The 19,958-nt window shown below is 67.5% G+C and overlaps 1 protein-coding gene across 4 annotated transcripts; it reads left to right on the top strand.

Annotated features, from left to right (window-relative positions):
• Positions 1-5,853: 5,853 nt before the first annotated feature.
• Positions 5,854-19,944, top strand: AGAP2 (ArfGAP with GTPase domain, ankyrin repeat and PH domain 2). Of its 4 annotated transcripts, none has more exons than XM_059719229.1 (19): positions 5,854-7,680; positions 10,274-10,332; positions 10,571-10,658; positions 11,809-11,894; positions 12,045-12,186; positions 12,489-12,623; positions 12,750-12,871; positions 13,021-13,185; positions 13,331-13,414; positions 14,092-14,196; positions 14,330-14,483; positions 14,666-14,776; positions 15,189-15,326; positions 15,605-15,664; positions 15,921-16,075; positions 16,605-16,695; positions 16,996-17,218; positions 17,303-17,558; positions 18,234-19,944. In XM_059719229.1, the coding sequence occupies exons 1-19, from the start codon at positions 6,015-6,017 to the stop codon at positions 18,480-18,482; spliced, it is 4,089 nt and encodes a 1,362-aa protein (XP_059575212.1). In that variant the 5' UTR covers positions 5,854-6,014; the 3' UTR covers positions 18,483-19,944. The 4 variants fall into 4 exon arrangements, with proteins under 4 accessions (XP_059575212.1, XP_059575208.1, XP_059575211.1 ...); XM_059719225.1 differs by having other exon boundaries at positions 5,943-7,680; positions 15,924-16,075; XM_059719228.1 differs by lacking the exon at positions 15,605-15,664 and having other exon boundaries at positions 5,943-7,680; positions 15,924-16,075.
• The last annotated feature ends 14 nt before the right edge of the window (positions 19,945-19,958 follow it).

Raw genomic sequence — 19,958 nt, 5'->3', positions numbered from 1 at the left:
GCTGTTTGCTGTGCCATTGCTTCTCTTCTGGAGGGTTTGGGGTGGAGGGACACTGATTTCAGTTGCATCACATGTACCAGTCCTGGGACAGCAGTGGTCATCGGCTTGTAGAGAGGCAGTGCTCTTGGCTGTGTCCGGGGGATCCAGGCCCTGGCTCTCCTCAGGGACTGAGCCCCCACCTTGCTCTTGCACTAGCCTCTGGGGAAGGGTGTGCGTTGCACAGTGGATGAGGATGTGGCAACCCAGTGCCACCTACCGGGGGGGGGCTGCACATCACACCCAGGCTAGGCCTGAGCCTCTGAGCCTACAATCAAGATGGGAGCCCTGGAGCCCAGCAAATCCCAGCTTCCCCAGAGCCCTTGCCTGGATGCTGTGACCCTCCCCCAACACACACACGCACTCACCCTGCAAGGCTGAGCCCCCCAAACCAAATGGAAGGGACCATTGGGCCACTTCGCAGTGCTGTCAGGGCCGAACGCCTGGCAGGGCCCCTTGTTTGCGGGCAGGGATGAAGCATGCCTGTGTGTGTACATGTATTTGTGTGTGTGCACGAATATGCGTTTGCATGCAAGTGTGTGCACACGCATGTGGGTGTGCATGTGTGTGTGTGCACATGTATGTGGATGCATGTGTGTGTGTGCATGCATATTTGTATGGATGCATGCATATGTGCACACATGTACATGTGTGTATTTGTGTGTGCACGCGCATGTGTGTATACATCCCTGTGCATGTGTGTTTGAATATATGTGCATGTGTTTGCATGCACACATGTTGGTTGGGTCTGTGTACATGTGTATGTGGATGCATACATGTATCATGCATGCTCCTGTGTGTGTGCATGCGTGTGGAGGTGCCGTCCCCAGCAGGGAGCAGGCTGCCTGGTGCTCTGGCTGCGGGCCCAAGCTGGCAGTCCTGCCCACGCCCCCAGCCCTGGCACTGAGTGATACCAAGAGCCAGGCCCACACCCCAGCGCCCGCAGTGCCACGTCACCCAAGCACAGGAAGCCGCCGAGACACCAGACGCTTCCTACCTGCATGCGCGGCAGGCCTGGCCCCACCTCCAGCATCGGGAGGGGGATGGGAGCCCTGGGAAGGGAGCCCCCCACCATGACCACCTGCCCCACACCCCGCTCCACAGCTTGCTCACAGCACGGGCCATGGGTTGGGGGGGGAAGGGGAGTGGGGGAGCGGCTCTGAGCTGCTCTCAGGATCGATCCCAGGGTGCCCAGTGATGGGCAGGCTCCTGCATTCGGGGGCTTCAGGCCCCACAGAGGCACTGGGTGAAGGGACTCACCCAAGGCCCTGCAGTGAAGCAGTGGCAGAGCCAGGCCCAGAACCCAGGAGTCCCGGGCTGTAGACGACCCCCAAGCGCTGCAGCTGCCCCCCTGCTGGGTGTGCCCTTCCCCACCCCCAAACCTGTTCCTGGGGCAGAGAGAGCCTGAGATAGGAGAGAACCCAGGAGTTTGGGCACCCAGGCCTCAAACCACTAGGCCACCCAGCCTGCCAGTAGCTGCCTGACTGGAGAGGCAGGGCCAGAGGGCAGCGCAGGACAGGGAGGGACTGGGGGGACAGCTACAGGGGTGTGAGCATGGGTGTCAGTATGTGTGCGTGTGCACGCATGTGTCTGTGTGTACATGTATGCACATGTATGTGTGTGTGTATATGTGTGTGTGCACACCTGTACGTAGGTATGCATGTGTGTGTGTGTGTGTGTGTCCCAGGCACAGGCCAGGCCAGGCCCGGGTGTGAGCATATGCATGTGCTTCTTCCAGGGGCCCGTGCAGAGGCCTGGCATGCGTGCATGTCCCAACAGGCCCATGCCGCCAGGTGCTCACACACGCACTCCCGCGTGTGCACGGGGCAGGGTGTGTGCGTGTGGGTGGGCCGGCCGGGTGCGTCCCTGCCCCATGCCGCGGCAGGTGTTTACCCCGTATGTTCGGTGCCTGCCCCAGCCACGGCGCTGCGGCTTGGCGTGACGCGCAGCTCAGGAAGTGCAGCCGCCAGCGCGAGGCCCCGGGCCGGATGGGCTGGGGGCAGGTTCTGGGGCTGCGCTGTGGGTGGCGCCACTGGGCTGAGCCCCACCAGGCCTCTGCGCCCCCCACGCCTGGGGCCCGGGCGCCATGAGCACCCCCAAGCAGGCGCTGGCCAGCGCCATCCGGGCCGAGGCCAAGCGGCACGAGGGGGTGAAGCAGCACCTGGCCAAGCTGGGGCGCCTGGTGGAGCGCGTGTCCGACCCCCAGCTCCGCACCAGCCTCCAGAGGACCGTGGCCAGCCTCCGAGGTGAGTGGGGTCCTTGTGGGGCCGGGGGCTGGTCTGCTTTGTCACCCCACAACTGCAATTGGCAGCATCCCCAGGTGGGCATCATGAGATCAATGCAGGGCTGCCCCCCACTTTTGCACCTGCTCTTGGGGAGCACCCCTCAGCTGGGTGTTGCCCCCCTCCCTTTTTGGCCCCTACTGTGTTTGGACCTGCCAGCCCGGGTCCTGGAGCCATGTTGGGTTTGGGTGCTGGGCTGGGATGGGGGGGAAGTGATGGGTGCTGGGCCCTGCTGGGGGTGGTGTTGCCAGGGGTCTGCGCCGAGCTGGGGGGGGCTGGACTGGGCCGTGCTGCGGGGGCTAGACTGAGCCGTGCCATGGGGGTCTGTGCTGTGCTGGGGTGGGAGAGGGGCTATGCCATGCTGGGGGGCTGGGACAGCTTGGGGAACGCCTCCAGGAAAGGACAGAGACAGCCCATGCCGGGGCACTCATGCCAACCCCGGGGACCTTTGCTTCTAGGGTTGGGGTACAGAGGGGGTGGCGTTGGCAGGGCCCAGCAGCTCCATGCCGGGTGGGGGGGCACTAGCGTATTGTGTCGCCCGCGGCTTCCTGCCGGGGACACCTGACTCCTGTGGTCTGTGACGTGGCCTCTTCCCCCAGTGCCGCCTGACATGGGCGGGAGAGGAACTGCCCTGCGCCCCGGAGCCTTGCCCCTCCCCCCCCCCCCCCGACCCCGTGCCAAGCAGGTCACTATGGCCCCAGGCCCAGCTCAGACCCCAACGGGGCCGCCCGACCCAGACAGCTCTGGGGGGCCCTGGGAGGCCCGATCCTGGGCTGCAGTGCTCTGGGGGCACAGGCTGGAGACCCCAGGAGAAGGGCGGGGGGGTCCCCATGCACCCCTCCCCTGGCATCGACCTCGCCTCCCCCTTGGAAACCATCACTAGCATCTCCCACGTAGCAACCCCATGCACGGCTGCCATGGCAACAGGGTGAGCATGGATGGTTGCTAGGGAGATGCCTGGCACCTCCATCAAGGTAGCAGCAGGCCCGGGGCTCCGGACAAAGGGGCTGCCCCAGCAAAGGGGGTCTTGCACACGCGTGTGCACATGCATGCTGAGTCAGCACAGCCCTGCCCGGCAGGGAGGGGAGCACCACGGGCGCGTCCAGCGCCACCCTGGCCGGGCGGGGCACCTGGCCCAGCAGGATGAGCCGGCGATGCCAGCACGGTGCCGCCTGCTGCACCTAACAACCAGGAGGGGCCAGGGGTCTGGTCCCTCGTGTGGCACCAGCAGCTGGCGTCACAGCAAGGACACATGTGGCCGGATCGGGGCCCCGTGCATTGAGCGCAGATGGGCCTCAGGGGGCCCCGTGGGGCCTCGGAGTTGCCCAGGGGCCCTTGTGCCACCCCACCGCAGGGCCACGGCCAGGCCTGCAGGGGTCCCCACTGGCAGGAAGGGGGGGCCCTTCCCCCCAGGCTCCGGCTGGCATGGGGGTGGGCGCGAGCTGCGCGTCAAGCTACAGCAGCACGCGTGGGCGAGTCGCCATGGCGACGCGCCCGGCTGTCACGCGCTGCCCGCCCATGGGGGCTGCAGGGCCTCGTCCCCCCCAGGGCACACGTGGCCCCAAGCAGCGCCCACTGCACCCTGGGGCTGGCACATGGCAGGGCCAGAGTGGGCGCCGCAGGGTGCAGACCTGGGCCCAGGCAGCCTGTCTGGGTGGGGGGTCTGGGGTGGCTGCTTCTGGGTAGGGGGGCAGCAGGGGAAAGGGCTGATTAACCCCACGAGGCCTGGCAGGGGCTAGCACAGGCCTGTCCCTCCCGCCCCTCTCTCCCATCCCCCAGCCCCTGGCCCTGCCAGTGCCTCTCTCCCCTGACCCACAGCTCCCTGCCCTGCCGGTGCCCCTCACTCCTGACCCACATCCCCCTGCTCTTCCAGTGCCCCTCACTCCTGACCCGCAGCCCCTGCCCTGCTGGTGCCCCTCACTCCCGACCTGCAGCCGCTTGCCCCAGCGCCCCCCACCCCCATACCAGGCTGCAACTCTATTTCTAGTGCCCGCTGGTCCCCTGCGGGGCAGCTGAGTCACAGCCCCGCGGGGCAGGTACCCGCCAATCACCCGCCCACGGGCAGGGAAGGGGTGGCTCCCCCCACCCGCTGGGCCCATCTGCAGCTGATGCCAACCCCCTTCCCCCCCATCTCCCCACCGCCACAGGCCGGGCGCTCCCCGGCGTAGTAGCAAGTGCTCGCAACGCAGTTCGCAGCTCGGGGAGGAGGTACCAGGCAGTGGCTGGCACCAGGCACCTTGCAGCCTGCGTGGGAGGGTGGAAGAGCGGGGTCGCATGTGGCTGGCTGTGTCGGTGCCCCTCACTCCTGACCCGCAGCACCATGCTGCTGGTACCCTAGGCCCAGCTTCCTCTGCTGGGCTGCGACCTCTTCCTGGCACAGCCCCTGGCACAGCCCATCCTCCCCAGCTGCCCCCTGGCACCTCGGCCCATGGGTGCCCCCTGCCAGCCATGCCCACCCCCCCAACCCGCCTCTCCCCTTCCTCATTTGCAGCCTCTGGGCTCCAGGTTCCTCCTGCCAGAGGCACATCTGCCTCCCGGGTGCGATGCCCAGCGGTGCCCGGCTCCGGCCGGCCGCGGGGGGTTGGGGGCGGAGCCGGGGGGCGTGTCTGGCCCTTTAAGGGGGGCGGTGTTGCGCGGCCGGTGCTATTTTTGCAGGGCGCTGCGCTGGCGCATCCCGCTGCGCGGCTATAAATAGTCCGGGGGGGCGCAAAGGGTTAATGATGAAGGACGGGGGGTCGGGAGTGAGGGGTACCAGCAAGGCTTGGGGGGCTGCGGGTCGGGAGTGAGGGGCACCGGTAGGGCTGGGGGGCTCCCAGCTGCCCCCCCCAAGCAGTGCCTGGGTACCGGTGCCCACCCCCGCAGCCTCGAGCCCGCCCCGGCTCCCTGATGCCCGGGGCCCTGGGGTGCAGCAGGGCTCTGGGCCTGCCCCCTTCCCCCCCCAGCATCTCCCCCCGCCCCCAATTAGCCCGGCTTTTGCTGCATTTCCAGGCCCGCTGTTGCCATAACGACTGAATGCAGATCCGCCCTCCCACCCCCAAAAAACCCCTCTAGGAAACGTGGTTGGCGGCTCGCCTGGCCCGGGGGGGGCCCTTCCCGCCGGCTCCCTGGTCCCTGCCCCCCATCCCTGCCCCCAGGCCCGCGTGCGTCCCGCCTGGGCAGCACCGTGCACCGCCCGGCCCGGCCCGGCCCCCGCACCGCCCGGGCGGGCCCCTGCCTCAGTTTCCCCACATGCACACACGTGGCAGAGCCGGGCGGGGGGGGGGGGCTGGAAGCTTTGGGTGCAATTAGCAGTGCTGAATGGCAGGAGGGCTGCGGGTCGGGACTGCGGGGCACCGGCGGGGCTGGGGGGGGCGGGTCGGGGCTCCCGCACGGGGGGGGGCCGCCGCACAGCCCGCCCCCCACCCCGCGCCCCGCCCCCCCGCTCCGCGCCCCCCCCGCGCCCCGCCCCGGTCCCCGCTCGGGCTCCGCCGCCGCCGCCGGCTCCAGTCCGGGTTTTGCTCGCGCGGCGCCGCCCGCAGCCGCCGGCTCCGCTCCCGCTGCCGCTCCGCTGCCGCAGCCGGTGCCGGTGCCCGGAGCGCGGGGCGCGGTGCCCAGGGCCGGTGCCCGGGTCCCGGCGGGGGAGGCCGGCGCGGGGCATGGGGCGGCGCTGAGCGGGGCCGGGGGCGCCGTGGCCGGTGCCGCCCCCCCGGGCCGCCCATGAGCAGAGGCGCCGGCCTGCAGCGCCGCACCACCTACCTCATCTCGCTCACGCTGGTCAAGCTCGAATCGGTGCCAGGGCCGGTGGTGCCCGGGCCGGTGCCCCGCGATGGAGCCGCCCTGGAGCGCAGCCCCCCGGCCCCCCGGCTGAGGCCCGACGAGCCGGGCAGGGCCAAGCGGCCCGAGCGCGTCTTCCAGCGCCAGGACGCTCTGTGGGTCAGTGCCGCCGGCCCCGACGCCTTTGCGCCGCTCTCGCCCGGCAGCCCCGTGAGCCTGTGGGCCCCCCCTGAGCCCGACGCCAGCCATGGGTCCCCGGCTGAAGCTCCCCGTGCGCCCCCGCCGGTGCCGCCCAAGCCCGATGCCGCCCTGCTGCCGCCGCCCAAGCCGGAACTGCCCCCCAAGCCCGACGTGGCCTGCACGCCCCCTGCGCCACCTGCCGTGCCCCCCAAGCCGGACCCGGGGCTGCCGCCTAAGCCAGACACTGCCGCTGTCCCAGGGCTGCCTGCACTGCCACCCAAGCCAGATGCTGCCGCTTTTCCAGGGCTGCCTGCGCTGCCACCCAAGCCGGATGCTGCTGCTATCCCAGGGCTGCCTGCGCTGCCACCCAAGCCGGACACCGCCACTGTCCCAGCGCTGCCTGTGCTCCCTCCCAAGCCGGATGCTGCTGCTATTCCAGCGCTGCTGGCGCTGCCACCCAAGCCAGACACCGCCGGTATCCCAGGGCTGCCGGTGCTACCACCCAAGCCGGATGCTGCCGCTGTCCCAGGGCTGCCTGCGCTCCCTCCCAAGCCAGATGCTGCTGCCATCCCAGGACTGCCTGCGCTGCCACCCAAGCCGGAGGCTGTCACTGTCCCAGGGCTGCCGGTGCTACCGCCCAAGCCAGACGTCGCCACTGTCCCAGCACTGCCTGTGCTGCCACCACTGCCGCCCCCGAAGCCCGAGGTGGCCCCGCTGCCCCTGGCACCCACCGTGCTCCCCAAACCAGAAGCTGTCCCGGGGGCCAAGGAGACGCTGGAGGTACCTGGTGAGAGGTCCCCGCCGCCGCTCACCAGCACCTGCTCTGCCACGGCCGCGGCTCCTGCTCGCCGCCTGCTGCTGAGCCATGCCAGCTGGGGGTGCCCGGAGGGGCGGGAGCCCGAGGTGATGGTGGGCCGTGCCGGAGCCTCGTCCCCGCACCCTGGAGCGGGCGCCCGGCGCCTGCGGCTGGCCAACAAGCCCTTCAAGACAGTGACCACCAGCGGAGCCAAGGTGGGGGGTGAGGGCAAAGCAGGCAAGGGCACGCCCAAGGCCGGCAGCAACCGGCTGTCATGGCCCGAGAGTGAGGGCAAAGGCCGGGCCAAGGCAGGTGCCAAGGCAGGCGGCGCAGAAGCTGCCCCCCGTGCCACGGCTCGAGCCAAGCTGTCGCCTCGCAAAGGCAAAAGCAAGACCCTGGACAACAGCGACCTGCACCCAGGGCCCGGGGGCTTGGCAGCGCCCAGCCCTGGTGCCCCTGAAGTGGGTGCAGGCCTGAAGCGGGGCCGCGAGGGCGGGAGGGCGTCCACCCGCGACCGTAAGATGCTCAAGTTCATCAGCGGCATCTTTACCAAGAGCCCTGCATCCACGCCCACCCACCCCGCACCTGGCTGGGGGCTGGGTGGCACTGAGTCGGGCAGGTTGGCATCGCCCAGTAAGTACCAGGCGTGCCGGTTTTGGAGTGGGGTGGGTCATGGTGAGGGCCAGGCTTCTGGGCTCCCTTCACAGAGGGGCTGGGAGCCTGGACTCCTGGGTCCTGTGCCCTGCCTGGCTCTGAATTCCCCATTCTGCCACCCTCTGGGGAGTGACAGCGCCACTCCCTGCCTCAGTTTCCCCTTCTGTGTGATGGTGGCATTGGTGGGGGAGGGGAAACAGGACTGTTGAGGGCCTTGACCTTCAAGGCTGAGGGGCAGGAAGTTGTCTCTAGGGTGGATCCGTGCTGGGGGGGCCTGCAGGGCAGTGTAATGGGATGCAATGGAACCGCAACCTGGACCTGCCCCATGCTGTCACCCCGGGTGTGTTTGCACATGTGTGTGCATGCAAGCATGTTTATGTGTGTAAACTCGGCTGCATATGTAAGTATACATGCTTGTGTGTGCAAGCATGTCAGTGTGTGCATGTAGATGTGATTCTGTGCACCCGGGTGCGCAGGCATGCTTGTGTGTGCCTGCGTGTGGGAGCATGTTGCGTGTATGCACATGCTTGAATGTTCCTGTGCGTGTATGCATATGTGTGTGCTTGCATACTCTGGGGTGTGCAAGCATGTGTGTGTGTGCACACATCTGTATATACACCCACTTGAGTGTGCTTGGGTATGGGTGCTTGCATGTGCAAGGGTGCTTCTGTACATGTGTACTTGCGTGTGCCTGTTTGCATGTGTGTGTGTAAGTATGTGGGAGCCATCATGTGCACTGGCATCTGCATGTGCAGGCCTGTGTGTGCCTCTGCAGGCAAGTGTGTGGGTGCTTCCGTGTGCGTGTGCATGCCTGTGCGTGCGCTGGCGTGTTCCCAGGCAGGCAAGCGTGGGGGGGAGCATCCGTGTGCACTTGCCCGTGTGTGCGTGGGTGCGTGCCCCAGTGTGCGCATGTATGTGTGGGCGTGCGCCTGTGTATGGCTGTGATGGCAGACGTGCGTGCGTGGGGAGGGCTTCCCCAGCCTGTGTGTTCACAGGGGGCGCCTTCGAGTGTGCACACACATGTGTGCATGCGTCTAGGGTGGGGGGCTCTGGCACTGAAGGTGCCAGCCCAGGGGCTGCCGGGGGTGGGGGTCCTGTAGGCTGCTTGCCCACAGACCTGGCCACGTGCTGCGCCAGGGGCTGTACACGTCTATGACAAGCGTGATCCCTACATGTTCCGGGGGACCAGCTGCAGGGGGCACCTTGGCTTAGAGCACACGGATCCATCGGGGCCAGGGAGACCCCAAAATCCACACACATGCACCCCCCCACACACACACACAGCTGCCCCTTGGAACCTCCCCCCCAGCATCTGGAAATTGCCATGGTGACTTGGTGGGGGGGGGTGTCTCCTAGGAAACCCTCCATGCATGAAATGGAGCAGGGGACCAGCCACTCCCTGTCATGTGTTGGCGGGGGGGCGTGGGGCAGCTGGGCTCTGTGTGTGTGCATGTGTGTGCTGTGTGGCACCTGGAGTTGCCATGTCACGACATTTGTGGCAGGACTTGAGCACCTGGGCATCACCTTCCGTGCCCCCCCCATGCCTGGTGGGGGGGCACATGCGTGTAGATTCACATGCTAGCATGGGGCAGGGGGCTGTAGGGGATCCAGGAGGGTGCCAGGGAGGGTGCACACACGTGTATATCCACACGCTGGCATAGGCTGCGCCAGGGCCCAGGACACGTTACGGATAGAAGCCAGGCATTCGGGCCCCACTTCCCTTCTTGAGCTGGGATAGGAACCAAGTGCCCGAACTCCACTCCTCTAAAGGAGTTGGGACACTGAGCACAAGTGTATGCCTGCAGTGTGTGCAGGCATGTGCCCTGTGTGTGCATGCGGGCGGCCTGCACTGTCTGTGTGCAGCAGGTGCACGTGCCCTTTGTGTGCCCTGGGTGAACACACAAGAATGGGCGTCATATGTGGGGGCTGCAGTAAGTGTGCATGAGCAGGCCCTATGTGTGAATGTGGTGTGTGCGTGTGTGCAGCACTTGAGTATGTAGGTGCATTGGGTGTGCTTTTGCTGTGTGCATATAATGTGCGTGTGCGCAGTGGTACTGCGCAGCATGAGTGTGCAGTGAGCACATGCAGTGCGTGTACATGTGCTCCGTGTGCATGTGCAGCACGCGTGCACAACACATGTGGGTGTGCAGTGCATTTGTAAGTATGCCAGGTGCATGCATCAGGCGAGTACATGGAGAATGCACTATATGTGCGTGCAGTGAGCGTGCCCTGCATGTGTGTGCAATGCAGGTATGTAGCATGTCCATGTGTGCAGTGTGAGCATGCAGGGTGTGTGCCCGGGCCGCGGGGCAGGGACGATGCCCCCAGCTCTGGCGGGGAGCAGCTCTGGCGCCGCACAGAACTGCAGCCCCCCATGAGCTGCCCCCTCAGGGGCACCAGGACTGTGACGGGCAGGGGGTACCAGGGCCCAGGGCCCAGGCTGGGCCCGGGCCACTCCATGCGCCCATGTCAGCCTGAGCCCCTCGGAGCTGCCTGGCCTGGGGGCTGGGGGGGCAGGAGTTGGGGGGGAAGGGGGCTCTGTCTGGTCTCACCCCCTCCGTTTTCCCCCCAGAGACCTTGGCCAGCAGCCAGGAATGGACCCTCGGGCGCTCGGTCCCTGAGATCCGGCTGGTAGGTGGCCCCCGCCTGCCCCTGCCAGTGCCCCTCACTCCCGAACCACAGCCCCCTGCCCCCCTTGGCATGCATCAGGCTTTCTGGGGGACACCCCCCGCAGCGACCACCTACCCCAGAGAACTGCGGGGGGGGGGGGGGCATTGGAAGCTTCAGCTTGATGGGGTGGGGGCTGGTCATGGCCAGGGGGTCCTGCCTGCCCATGACTGTCTCTGAACTCTGCCCTTTGACCCCGCAGGGTGTCCTGGGCAGCCCCAAGAGTGGGAGGTCATCCTTGGTGCATCGGTTCCTCACTGGCTCCTACCTGGGCCTGGAGCCAGCGGAGAGTAAGTGCCTGGGGCTGCGGGGGGGGCAGTTGGGGGGGCAGCAGGGGAGCTGAACAAGCACCCCTGCCTGCCTGCACTGCAGGGCCCTTGACCTTTGACCTCTGCCCTTTGCTCCCCACCCTTTAAAGACTTATCTGGAGCATGCCAGCCCCCCCCAGCCTAGCTCCTACCCCCCCACCCCCACCCCCCGCCACCCCAGCCCTGGCACCACAGAGCCAGGACAAAGCCCCATTGAGGCTGCAGCTGGCAGCAGAGGCTGGCACTGCCTGGGCACTGCACAGCCCCAGCCAACCCAGAATGGGCATGGGGGCAAGTCAGCAAAGCCAGGCCACAGCCCTGCCCCCTGCCCCCGTCCCTTGGCACCCTCCCCCCAGCTGTGCTGGGGCAAAAGCACCCGCAGGGGAGTACCTGGTGCCCCTCATTCCCAACCTGCAGTCTCCCCCACAGCCCTGCTGGTGCCCCGCACTCCCGACCCACAGCCCCCTGCACTTCCAGCCCTGCCGGTGCCCCGCACTCCTGACCCACAGCCCCCTGCACTTCCAGCTCTGCCGGTGCCCCGCACTCCTGACCCGCAGCCCCCTGCACTTCCAGCTCTGCCGGTGCCCCGCACTCCCGACCCACAGCACCCTGCACTTCCAGCTCTGCCGGTGCCCCGCGCTCCCGACCCACAGCCCCCTGCACTTCCAGCTCTGCCGGTGCCCCGCACTCCCGACCCACAGCCCCCTGCACTTCCAGCTCTGCCGGTGCCCCGCACTCCCGACCCACAGCCCCCTGCACTTCCAGCTCTGCCGGTGCCCCGCACTCCCGACCCACAGCCCCCTGCACTTCCAGCTCTGCCAGTGCCCCGCGCTCCCGACCCACAGCCCCCTGCACTTCCAGCGCTGCCGGTGCCCCGCACTCCCGACCCACAGCCCCCTGCACTTCCAGCTCTGCCAGTGCCCCGCGCTCCCGACCCACAGCCCCCTGCACTTCCAGCTCTGCCGGTGCCCCGCACTCCCGACCCACAGCCCCCTGCACTTCCAGCGCTGCCGGTGCCCCGCACTCCCGACCCACAGCCCCCTGCACTTCCAGCTCTGCCGGTGCCCCACACTCCCGACCCACAGCCCCTAGCAGTGCTGAGCCCCGGCCCCCTGCCCGTCTCTCCCCACAGGTGGGCAGTTCAAGAAGGAGGTGGTGGTGGATGGGCAGAGTCACCTGCTGCTGATCCGGGAAGAGGCGGATGCCCCCGATGCCAAGGTAGCCCCCTGGCAAAGTGGGGGCAGCCCCAGGCTGGGGATGGGGGTGGCACAGAGATGCCCCATGGAGCATCTGGGGCCATTGCAGGGGGCATCTCTAGGGCTGGGTTGTGCAGGGAGCAGGCCTTGACCCCCTGCCCCTTCCCCCCAGTTTGCTGGCTGGGTGGACGCGGTGGTTTTCGTCTTCAGCCTGGAGAACGAGAGCAGCTTCCAGGAGGCAGAGCAGCTCTATGGACTCCTGGCCACCCACCGCAGCCCCGGCGACATGGCCCTGGCACTCGTGGGCACCCAGGGTGAGAGGGGGTCCGGCAGGGGGCGCTGAGCTGTATGGGGGTGGGGTCTAGCAGGGGATGCTGGGCTGTATGGGGGGGGTCCCGCAGTGGTGCTCTACCCTGGCCAGCCACAGTGCCCCCAGCTCCTGGGCATGGGGGGCCATGGGGCATTAACCCTTCACATGCCATCATAGTTTTGACTCCTGGAGGTGCTGCCCACCCACCTTGTCCCTGAGCTCAGAGCCCAGGGATGTGGGTCCTGGGGGGGTGAGGGGAGCCTCTCCATGCATCCCACTGAGCCAGTGCTACCCCCCCCTCCACAGACAAGATCAGCGCCTCAAACCCGCGGGCTGTGCCCGACTCCCAGGCCCAGACACTCTGCGCTGACATGAAGCGCTGCCTCTACTACGAGACCTGCGCCACGTACGGCCTCAACGTGGACCGGGTCTTCATTGAAGGTGCCACGGGGCTGGGGGGGCGTGAACCTGGATGCTGCTGGCCATGGCCCAGATCACAGAGGCCCCCGGGCGGGGGGGACCGTGGCCAGAGCGACCCCCTGACTCCCCCCCACCGTGTCTCCACAGTGGCGCAGAAGGCCGTGGCCCTGAAGAAGCAGCAGCAGCTCCTGGCATCCTGCAAATCTCTGCCCAGCACCCCCAGCCACTCGGCCGGCTCCACCCCTGTGGGTGGGGTGCACCCGGGGCAGGTACCAAGAGCAGAGGGGGCATTAACCCTTGTGGGGCCCCAGGTGCCCCCATCCCCCCCACATCCCACTGCCCCCGCTCTCCACCCACTGCCAAGAACCCAGGCGTCCAGCCCACCCTCCCACCACCGCTGACAGCGTATCTCCCGCAGGCCAACAACGGGGGCCACACCAGTGACTACTCGTCCTCGCTGCCCTCCACGCCCAGTGTCAGCCACCGGGAGCTGCGGGGCGAGGCCACGGTTTCGGCCACGGCCACTCTGGGCACACCCAGCTCACTGCACCGGGGCGCCAAGCGCCGCACCAGCCTCTTTGCCGTGAGTGGCACCCAGTGCGGGGTGGGGACAGGACATGGGCACTGGGAGGGGGGAGCTGGGGTGTCCTCCAGGGCAGGGTGCCTGGTGGGGCTGGTACATGGGTACCATGCCCTGACCACCCCCTTTTCCCACCGTCTCGGTGCAGAACCGCCGGGGCAGCGACTCGGAGAAGCGGAGCCTGGACAGCCGGGGGGAGGCAGGCAGCGGCCGCGCAATCCCCATCAAGCAGGTGAGGCCCCTGCATCACCAGGATCAGGCCCTGCCCAGGAGGGAGCGCCTGGCATTGGCTTGGCAACAGGGACAGCCCAGGGGGGGCACGTGCCTGTGCACATGCCTGGGGCACACATTTCCCCCATGCATATGGATGCCTGGCACAGATACATGTACCTGGCACATTTTTATAGGTGCACACTTCTGCCTGGTGCATGTCTTTGTAGGTGCACATGCCTGGCACACACATCCTCTGTGGGTGCATACATCTGGCACGACCCCCTGTGAACGCACACCCCTGGTGCATGAACTCCACTGTGGGTACACACACCTGGCACCCGCTTCTCCCATGGGTGCAGACACCTGGCACAACCCCCCGTGAGCACACATGCTTGGCATGCTCACCCCTCTGTAAGCACACACACCTGGCACACGCACCCTAGTGTGAGCTCACACTCTTAGCACCCACACCCCACTGTGACCACATATGCCTGGCACACACACTCCACTGTGGACACACACCCGGCAACACCCCCCCCCCCCCGGGTTAGTGCGCACACCCCCATGCTCAGGCTGGGTCGCATGCCCGCGGCTGCCCCCAGTGCACACCCCAGGCTCCGGGCAGGAGCCAGCTGCCCCGGGGTAGGTCTCTCCTGCCCCTCCCGGCCTAATTGCCCCTCTTGCCCCCCCCGCCAGAGCTTCCTGCTGAAGCGCAGCGGGAACTCACTGAACAAGGAGTGGAAGAAGAAATACGTGACGCTGTCGAGCAACGGGCTCCTGCTCTACCACCCCAGCATCAACGTAGGCCGGGCCGAGTGGGCAGGGGGCACGGGGCAGGCCAGGTCCCCCCGGCTGGGCACAGTGGGGCACAGTCCCTCACTGGGGGACATGCCATGTGTAGACCCCCCCCAATGCACCATGTGCCCCCCCCCAGGACTACATTCATAGCACCCATGGCAAGGAGATGGACCTGCTGCGCACCACGGTGAAGGTGCCTGGGAAGCGCCCGCCCCGCGCCATCTCAGCCTGCGGCCCCTCTGCCAGCATCAACGGCCTCGTCAAGGATGTGCCCGTGCCTGAGGGTGCTGGTCAGTGCCATGGGGTGGGGGGTCTATGGGGTTGGGAGATGGGGTCTTGTGGCCCTTGGGGGCCACCCAGGCTCCAACCAGTCCCTACATGGGACTGGCACAAGACCCTGTATGGGTTCCAGACCCTTGTGCCCAGACCCTGTATGGGTCCTGTGGGCTGCCTGACGCCCCTCTCCCCGCAGCCAGCGCGTCGCCCGCCACGCTGAGCCTCCCACCTGAGCCCAGGGGCGGGGGAAAGGACCGGACCCTGCAGCGCTGCCACTCGGCCACCAACCCCAAGACAGGCAGCCTGGGTAGGAGGGCAGGGGGTTCTGGGGGTCGGGGGTGCTGGAGGGGCGCAAAGGGTGCTGGGGGTCTAGGTGGGGACACTAGGGTCTTTTTCAGGAGGCTCTAGGATTCCTCCCTGGGGGGTGGGGGGGTCCTCAGGAGGTGGGAGCTGCTTGGGTCTTTTGGGGGGGCTCTGGGGGATGGGGGGGGTCCCCGGTGGGTGGGAGTTACCTGGGTCCTTTTTGGGAAGTTCTTTTTGTGGCTGTCAGGGGGCACTGGGGGTTAGGGGTTGTTCGGTGGCATCGGGGGTATTTGGGGGGCAGCAGGGGGTACAGAGTCTTCAAGGGGGGACACTAGGGGTCTGTCTGCGGGTCCTTCATTGGGGGGGCAATGGCAGAGGCTCCACAGCCCTCACTCTGCCCTGCCCCCCCATGCCAGAGGGTGTTGAGGGGGTGCTGAGCCCCGGGGGCGGCTCCCGGGACCCCCTGCCCTCGCCCATGGTCGACCGGAAGAAGCACCGGCGCAAGAAGCTGACGACACAGTCCAAGACCGAGGGGGCGGCTGGGCAGGCTGAAGGTGAGGTGGCGGGGCGCGGGGCTCCAGGGGCCTTCTGGGATGTCTGTGGGGGGGGGCGGGTACCACAGAGACCAGCAGAGGGGAGGGGGCTTCCTCTCACGGCCACCCACTCCCACCCCGAGGATGCTCACGGCGCTTCCTGCTTCGCACTTGGCTTTCACCCCCGCTCCTCTCTGCCCTCCCCGCCCGGCCGGGGGGTCCCGCTTTGCCCCCTGCCCACCCGGGGACGCCGGCTGACGCTTCGCCTCTCTTCTCTCCTGCTGCCGGACCCGCCGCAGCCAAGCGCAAAATGTGGAAGCTCAAAACCTTTGGTAGCTTAAGAAATATTTATAAGACAGGTAACGGCCTGGCCCCCCTTGCCAGCCCCCCTGCATGCCCTGCACCCCCGTGGCCGGAGGGGCAGACGCTGGGGGTGGCAGGGGGTAAATGCAGGCACAGGCGGGGTGGAGGGGTAGACATCCAGGCCTGAGTAGGACTTTGCAACCTGCTGCGATTGCTGTACCCCCCCCCCACACCCCCCGCGGGCTTTTCCACCTCATCCGCCCCCACCCCAGCTCCGTGGGTGCTGACGTGTCCCCCCCACCCCTCGTCCAGCAGAGGAGGAGAACTTCGAGTTCCTCATCGTGTCCAGCACGGGGCAGACGTGGCACTTCGAGGCCGGCAGCTTTGAGGAGCGGGACGCCTGGGTGCAGGCCATCGAAAGCCAGATCCTGGCCAGCCTGCAGTGCTGCGAGAGCAGCAAGAACAAGGTAGGACCCACACCCCAGCCCAGCCACTGCCTCCACCCCCTGCCCCATGCCCGTCCACCCCTGCTCCCTGCCCCCTGTGCACTGTGCAGCCCTCTGCCCCCCTCCCACCCCCTCCCAGCTGGGAGAAGGGTCCGGGGGCACTGAGCAAGGAAGGGAACCCATGTCTGGGCTCCCCCGACCCCCCTACTCCCCATCTGGGGGTAGAAACCAGGCTTCCAGGCTCCCCCGGGCCCCTCCCACTTCCCAGCTGAGGGTAAAACCCAGGCGTCCGGACTTCTGGTCTAGGTGCAACAGCCCAGAGTGAGGGGGTGGCCTTCTGCCTGGTGCCCTTGAAACAGGAGAAAAATGCGACCACCTCTGGGGTGGAGCCTAGTTGACCACTGCCAACATAACCGTGTGCTGGGTGGGAGGGGGGACACAGGCAGGCTCTGGGCTGCCTGGGGGCCTGGAGCCTAGCTCTGGGCTTGTTGGGGGGTGGGGTGGGTAAAGGTGCCTGGTGCCCTCTGACCCCCTGGCCCGGTGCCCGCAGGCCCGGATGGACAGCCAGAGCGAGGCCGTGGCCATCCAGGCCATTCGCAACACCAAGGGCAACTCCCAGTGCGTGGACTGCGGGGCCCCCAGTAAGTCTGGGGAGAGGGGGCTGGGGGGGAGGGGCCGTCCTGGGCTTCTGGGGGCTGGCGGGGTCCATGCCCACATGGATGTCTGGGGCCTGGAGGGGCGGTGCAGGCTCCCGATGGGGCTGGGAGAGTCCAGGCAGGATCTAGGGGGGCCAGGGCAGTCTCAGGGGTAGGGGGTTCACAGGATCCGCGGGGCTGGAGCTGTCCTGGGGGGCCAGGATCCAGGGCTGTCTCTGGGCAGGGGGTTCGGGAGGTTCAGGGGAGCCCTGCCAGGCTCTCACTCTGCCCCCCCACGTGCCACAGACCCGACGTGGGCCAGCCTGAACCTAGGGGCCCTGATCTGCATCGAGTGCTCGGGCATCCACCGCAACCTGGGCACGCACGTGTCGCGTGTGCGCTCGCTGGACCTGGATGACTGGCCCTCGGAGCTGACGTTGGTGCTCACCACCATCGGCAATGCCACGGCCAACGGCATCTGGGAGGCACGGCCCCAGGGGCGCCGCAAGCCCACACCCGATGCCTCCCGGTGAGCTGGGGAAGGGCACGGCGAGGCAGTGGGCGTGGGGCGGCTCCGGGATCCCGGCCCTCACCCCTGCACCGTGTCCCGCAGGGAGGAGCGGGAGGCGTGGATCCGCGCCAAGTACGAGCAGCGCCTGTTTGTGGCGCCGTTGCCGGAGCCCACAGCCCCACTGGCCCCGCGGCTGCTGCAGGCGGCACAGGAGCAGGACGTGGGCACTGTGCTGCTGCTCCTGGCCCACAGCACCCGCGAGCTCGTCACCGCGGGCACCGGCGACCCCGACCGGCGCTCGGCCCTGCACGTGGCCTGCGACCTCGCCCACGTCGTCATCACCCAACTCCTCGTCTGGGTACGGCCGTAGTGGGCATGGGGAGGGGGGGGCCGGGGGGTTGATTGTGCCTGCGTGCCCCTGTGGCGGGGGCTGGGGGCTGGCATCACAGCCCTGCCCACTTCCCGCTGCAGTGATGTCATCACTGGGGCATGCCACCTCATGGGCACAGGGGGTGGAGGCTTTGCCAGGGGACAGGAACCAGGCCTGGGGGTGCTTGTTACCGCATGGCTTTTGGGGGGGTGGAGACTTCCTGTGGCAGCCAATGGGAGCTCAGGAGCAATTGCTCCCCACCACCACCGCCTGGCACTTTGCTAGGGGCAGGGGGCAGGAGCCAGGCCTGAGGGGTGTGGAGCCCTTATTATTTTAATGATGTCATCACTGAGGCTTGTGACCTCACAGCCCATGTCTCTGAGGGGACAGAGACTTCCCTGTGGCAGCCAATCGGAGCACAGGGCCCTGCCCCAGGGCTGTTTTGGGGGTGGGGGGCAGGAACCAGGTCCCCTATCACTGTAGTGACATCATCAGTGGAGCTTGTGACCCCACGGTCTGCATCTCCAAGGGCATGGAGACTTCCCCATGGCAGCCAATCAAAGCCCAGCTGCCCCCAGGGGCCCATGGGGCAGCAGCCAGGCTGGGAGGTGGGGAGGCTGCCCTGTTGCTGCCCCCCTCACCCCCTTTCTAACTACCCTGCAGTACGGCGCAGACGTGACGGCGCGGGATGGGCTGGGGCGCACGGCACTGTACTATGCCCGGCGCGCCGGCAGCCAGGAGTGCGCTGACATCCTGCTGCAGCACGGCTGCCCCGGCGAGGGCCCCGGCCCCGCTGCCGCAGCCCCTGGGCCTCCCGCCGTGGCCCACGGCCCCGCTGCCACACCCGGCGTGCGGCGCAAGAGCAGCTCGGCCAGCATGGGACGCTGTGACCTACGGACTGCCCTGGTATAGCCCCCAACCTGCCCCGTCATGGGGGCCGCGTGGCCTGGCATAGGGCAGCTCTGCTCTCTGCTGGCTGGGGGGGCCGGTGCCCCCCCCCCCACTCCCCTCCCACCCCCGGGCGACGTGGATGGTTTGTATTTTTGATGCTCTATTTATTATTCGCCCGTTGTCCTCAGCAATGCCAGACCCTGCCCCGTTTTCTGCCTGCCCCCCTGCACCAGCGACTTTCCCCAATCCCTGCCCCCCTGCCACCACCCCCAGCTTCATGGTAGCCTGGGCTGGATGCCCAGACTCCTGGGTTCTAGCCTTGGCCCGGGAAGGCAGCGGTGGCCAGTGGGTAGAGAGTGCGTGTGCATATGTGTGTGTGCGTATGTGTGGGCAGGGAGGGGCAGGCCCAGGACTCCTGGGGTCTCTGCCACTACCCCCCCCCACCTGGCTGCCAGCCTGGCTGGAGGTTTGAGGGCCCCTGGGCACGGGCTCAGCCCCCCCAGAGCAGCTGGGAGCCCGGACGCCTGGGATCTCTGCTACTGCCACTCCTTGCTCCATACCCCAGACCCCTCTGCCAGCCGGGGGGGGAAGAGGGGGCCACACGGTGCCCAAGGGGCACAGACGGGCATCGGGGACCCCTCACTCACCCCACCCCGGGGCAGCATCCGCCCGGAGCAGAGCGAGCCCCGGGTTTTAACCATCCCCTTTTCTAGACGGACCCTTTTGTACAGACCCCTCCCTGCCCCGCTCCTCCCCCCACCCCCGTGGGACCCTGTTTTAATTTATTGCTTCGTTTAGGATTAGGATAGAGCCAGATTCTCTCTCTCTCTCTCTTTCTCTCTCTCGCGGTGCCCTGGGGCCGTGGCAGGCTGTGCCCTGGCCCCGTGGCCCCAGGGCTTGTGGCTCCGTGCTGTGCGGTGTGTGGAGGCCGCAGACGTGGCCCTTGTTGTGAGTGATGTGGTCTCAGGCTTTATTTCAATCTGTGATCAGGGTAATTCCCCCTCCCCTCCCCCCACCCCTGCCAGGGGGTGTCCATGGGGCATCGTGGCTGGCACCCCCCAACCCCCCTGCCCTGCTGCCTTTGCTCCCGCCGCTCTGGAGGCTCGGGGGGCACAGTGGCCAGTGGCCCCCTTCCCCCTCCATTCTTCCAAGCCGCCGGGCTGATGAGCTCATGAATGTATCCGCGACCGTGTTGCACACAAGCACCCGCCCAAGCACCAGGCGCGGGCTGTGGCCCAGCCCACGGGAGGGCACCGTGCCCCCCGCCAGAGCCGGGAGGGGGCTGCCGTGGCCTAGGCAGCGGATCAGGGAGTGGAGGGGAGGATGTGGCCTCTGCCGTGGGATGCTGCCCCCCACCCCAGTGTGGAGGGGTGGGCCAGGGAGGGGGCGGGGGTGGGGGGGGACATCCAGCCACCAGTGCCCACCGTGGCCATGTACAGCATTTGAACCTCTTGGATTGTAACTGTAAGTACGTAATGTCTGACTTACGCCTGTGGC

Source organism: Alligator mississippiensis, chromosome 15, assembly GCF_030867095.1.
Source record: "Alligator mississippiensis isolate rAllMis1 chromosome 15, rAllMis1, whole genome shotgun sequence".
NCBI lineage: Eukaryota > Metazoa > Chordata > Crocodylia > Alligatoridae > Alligator > Alligator mississippiensis.
This window is presented reverse-complemented; position numbering and strand designations above follow the sequence as displayed.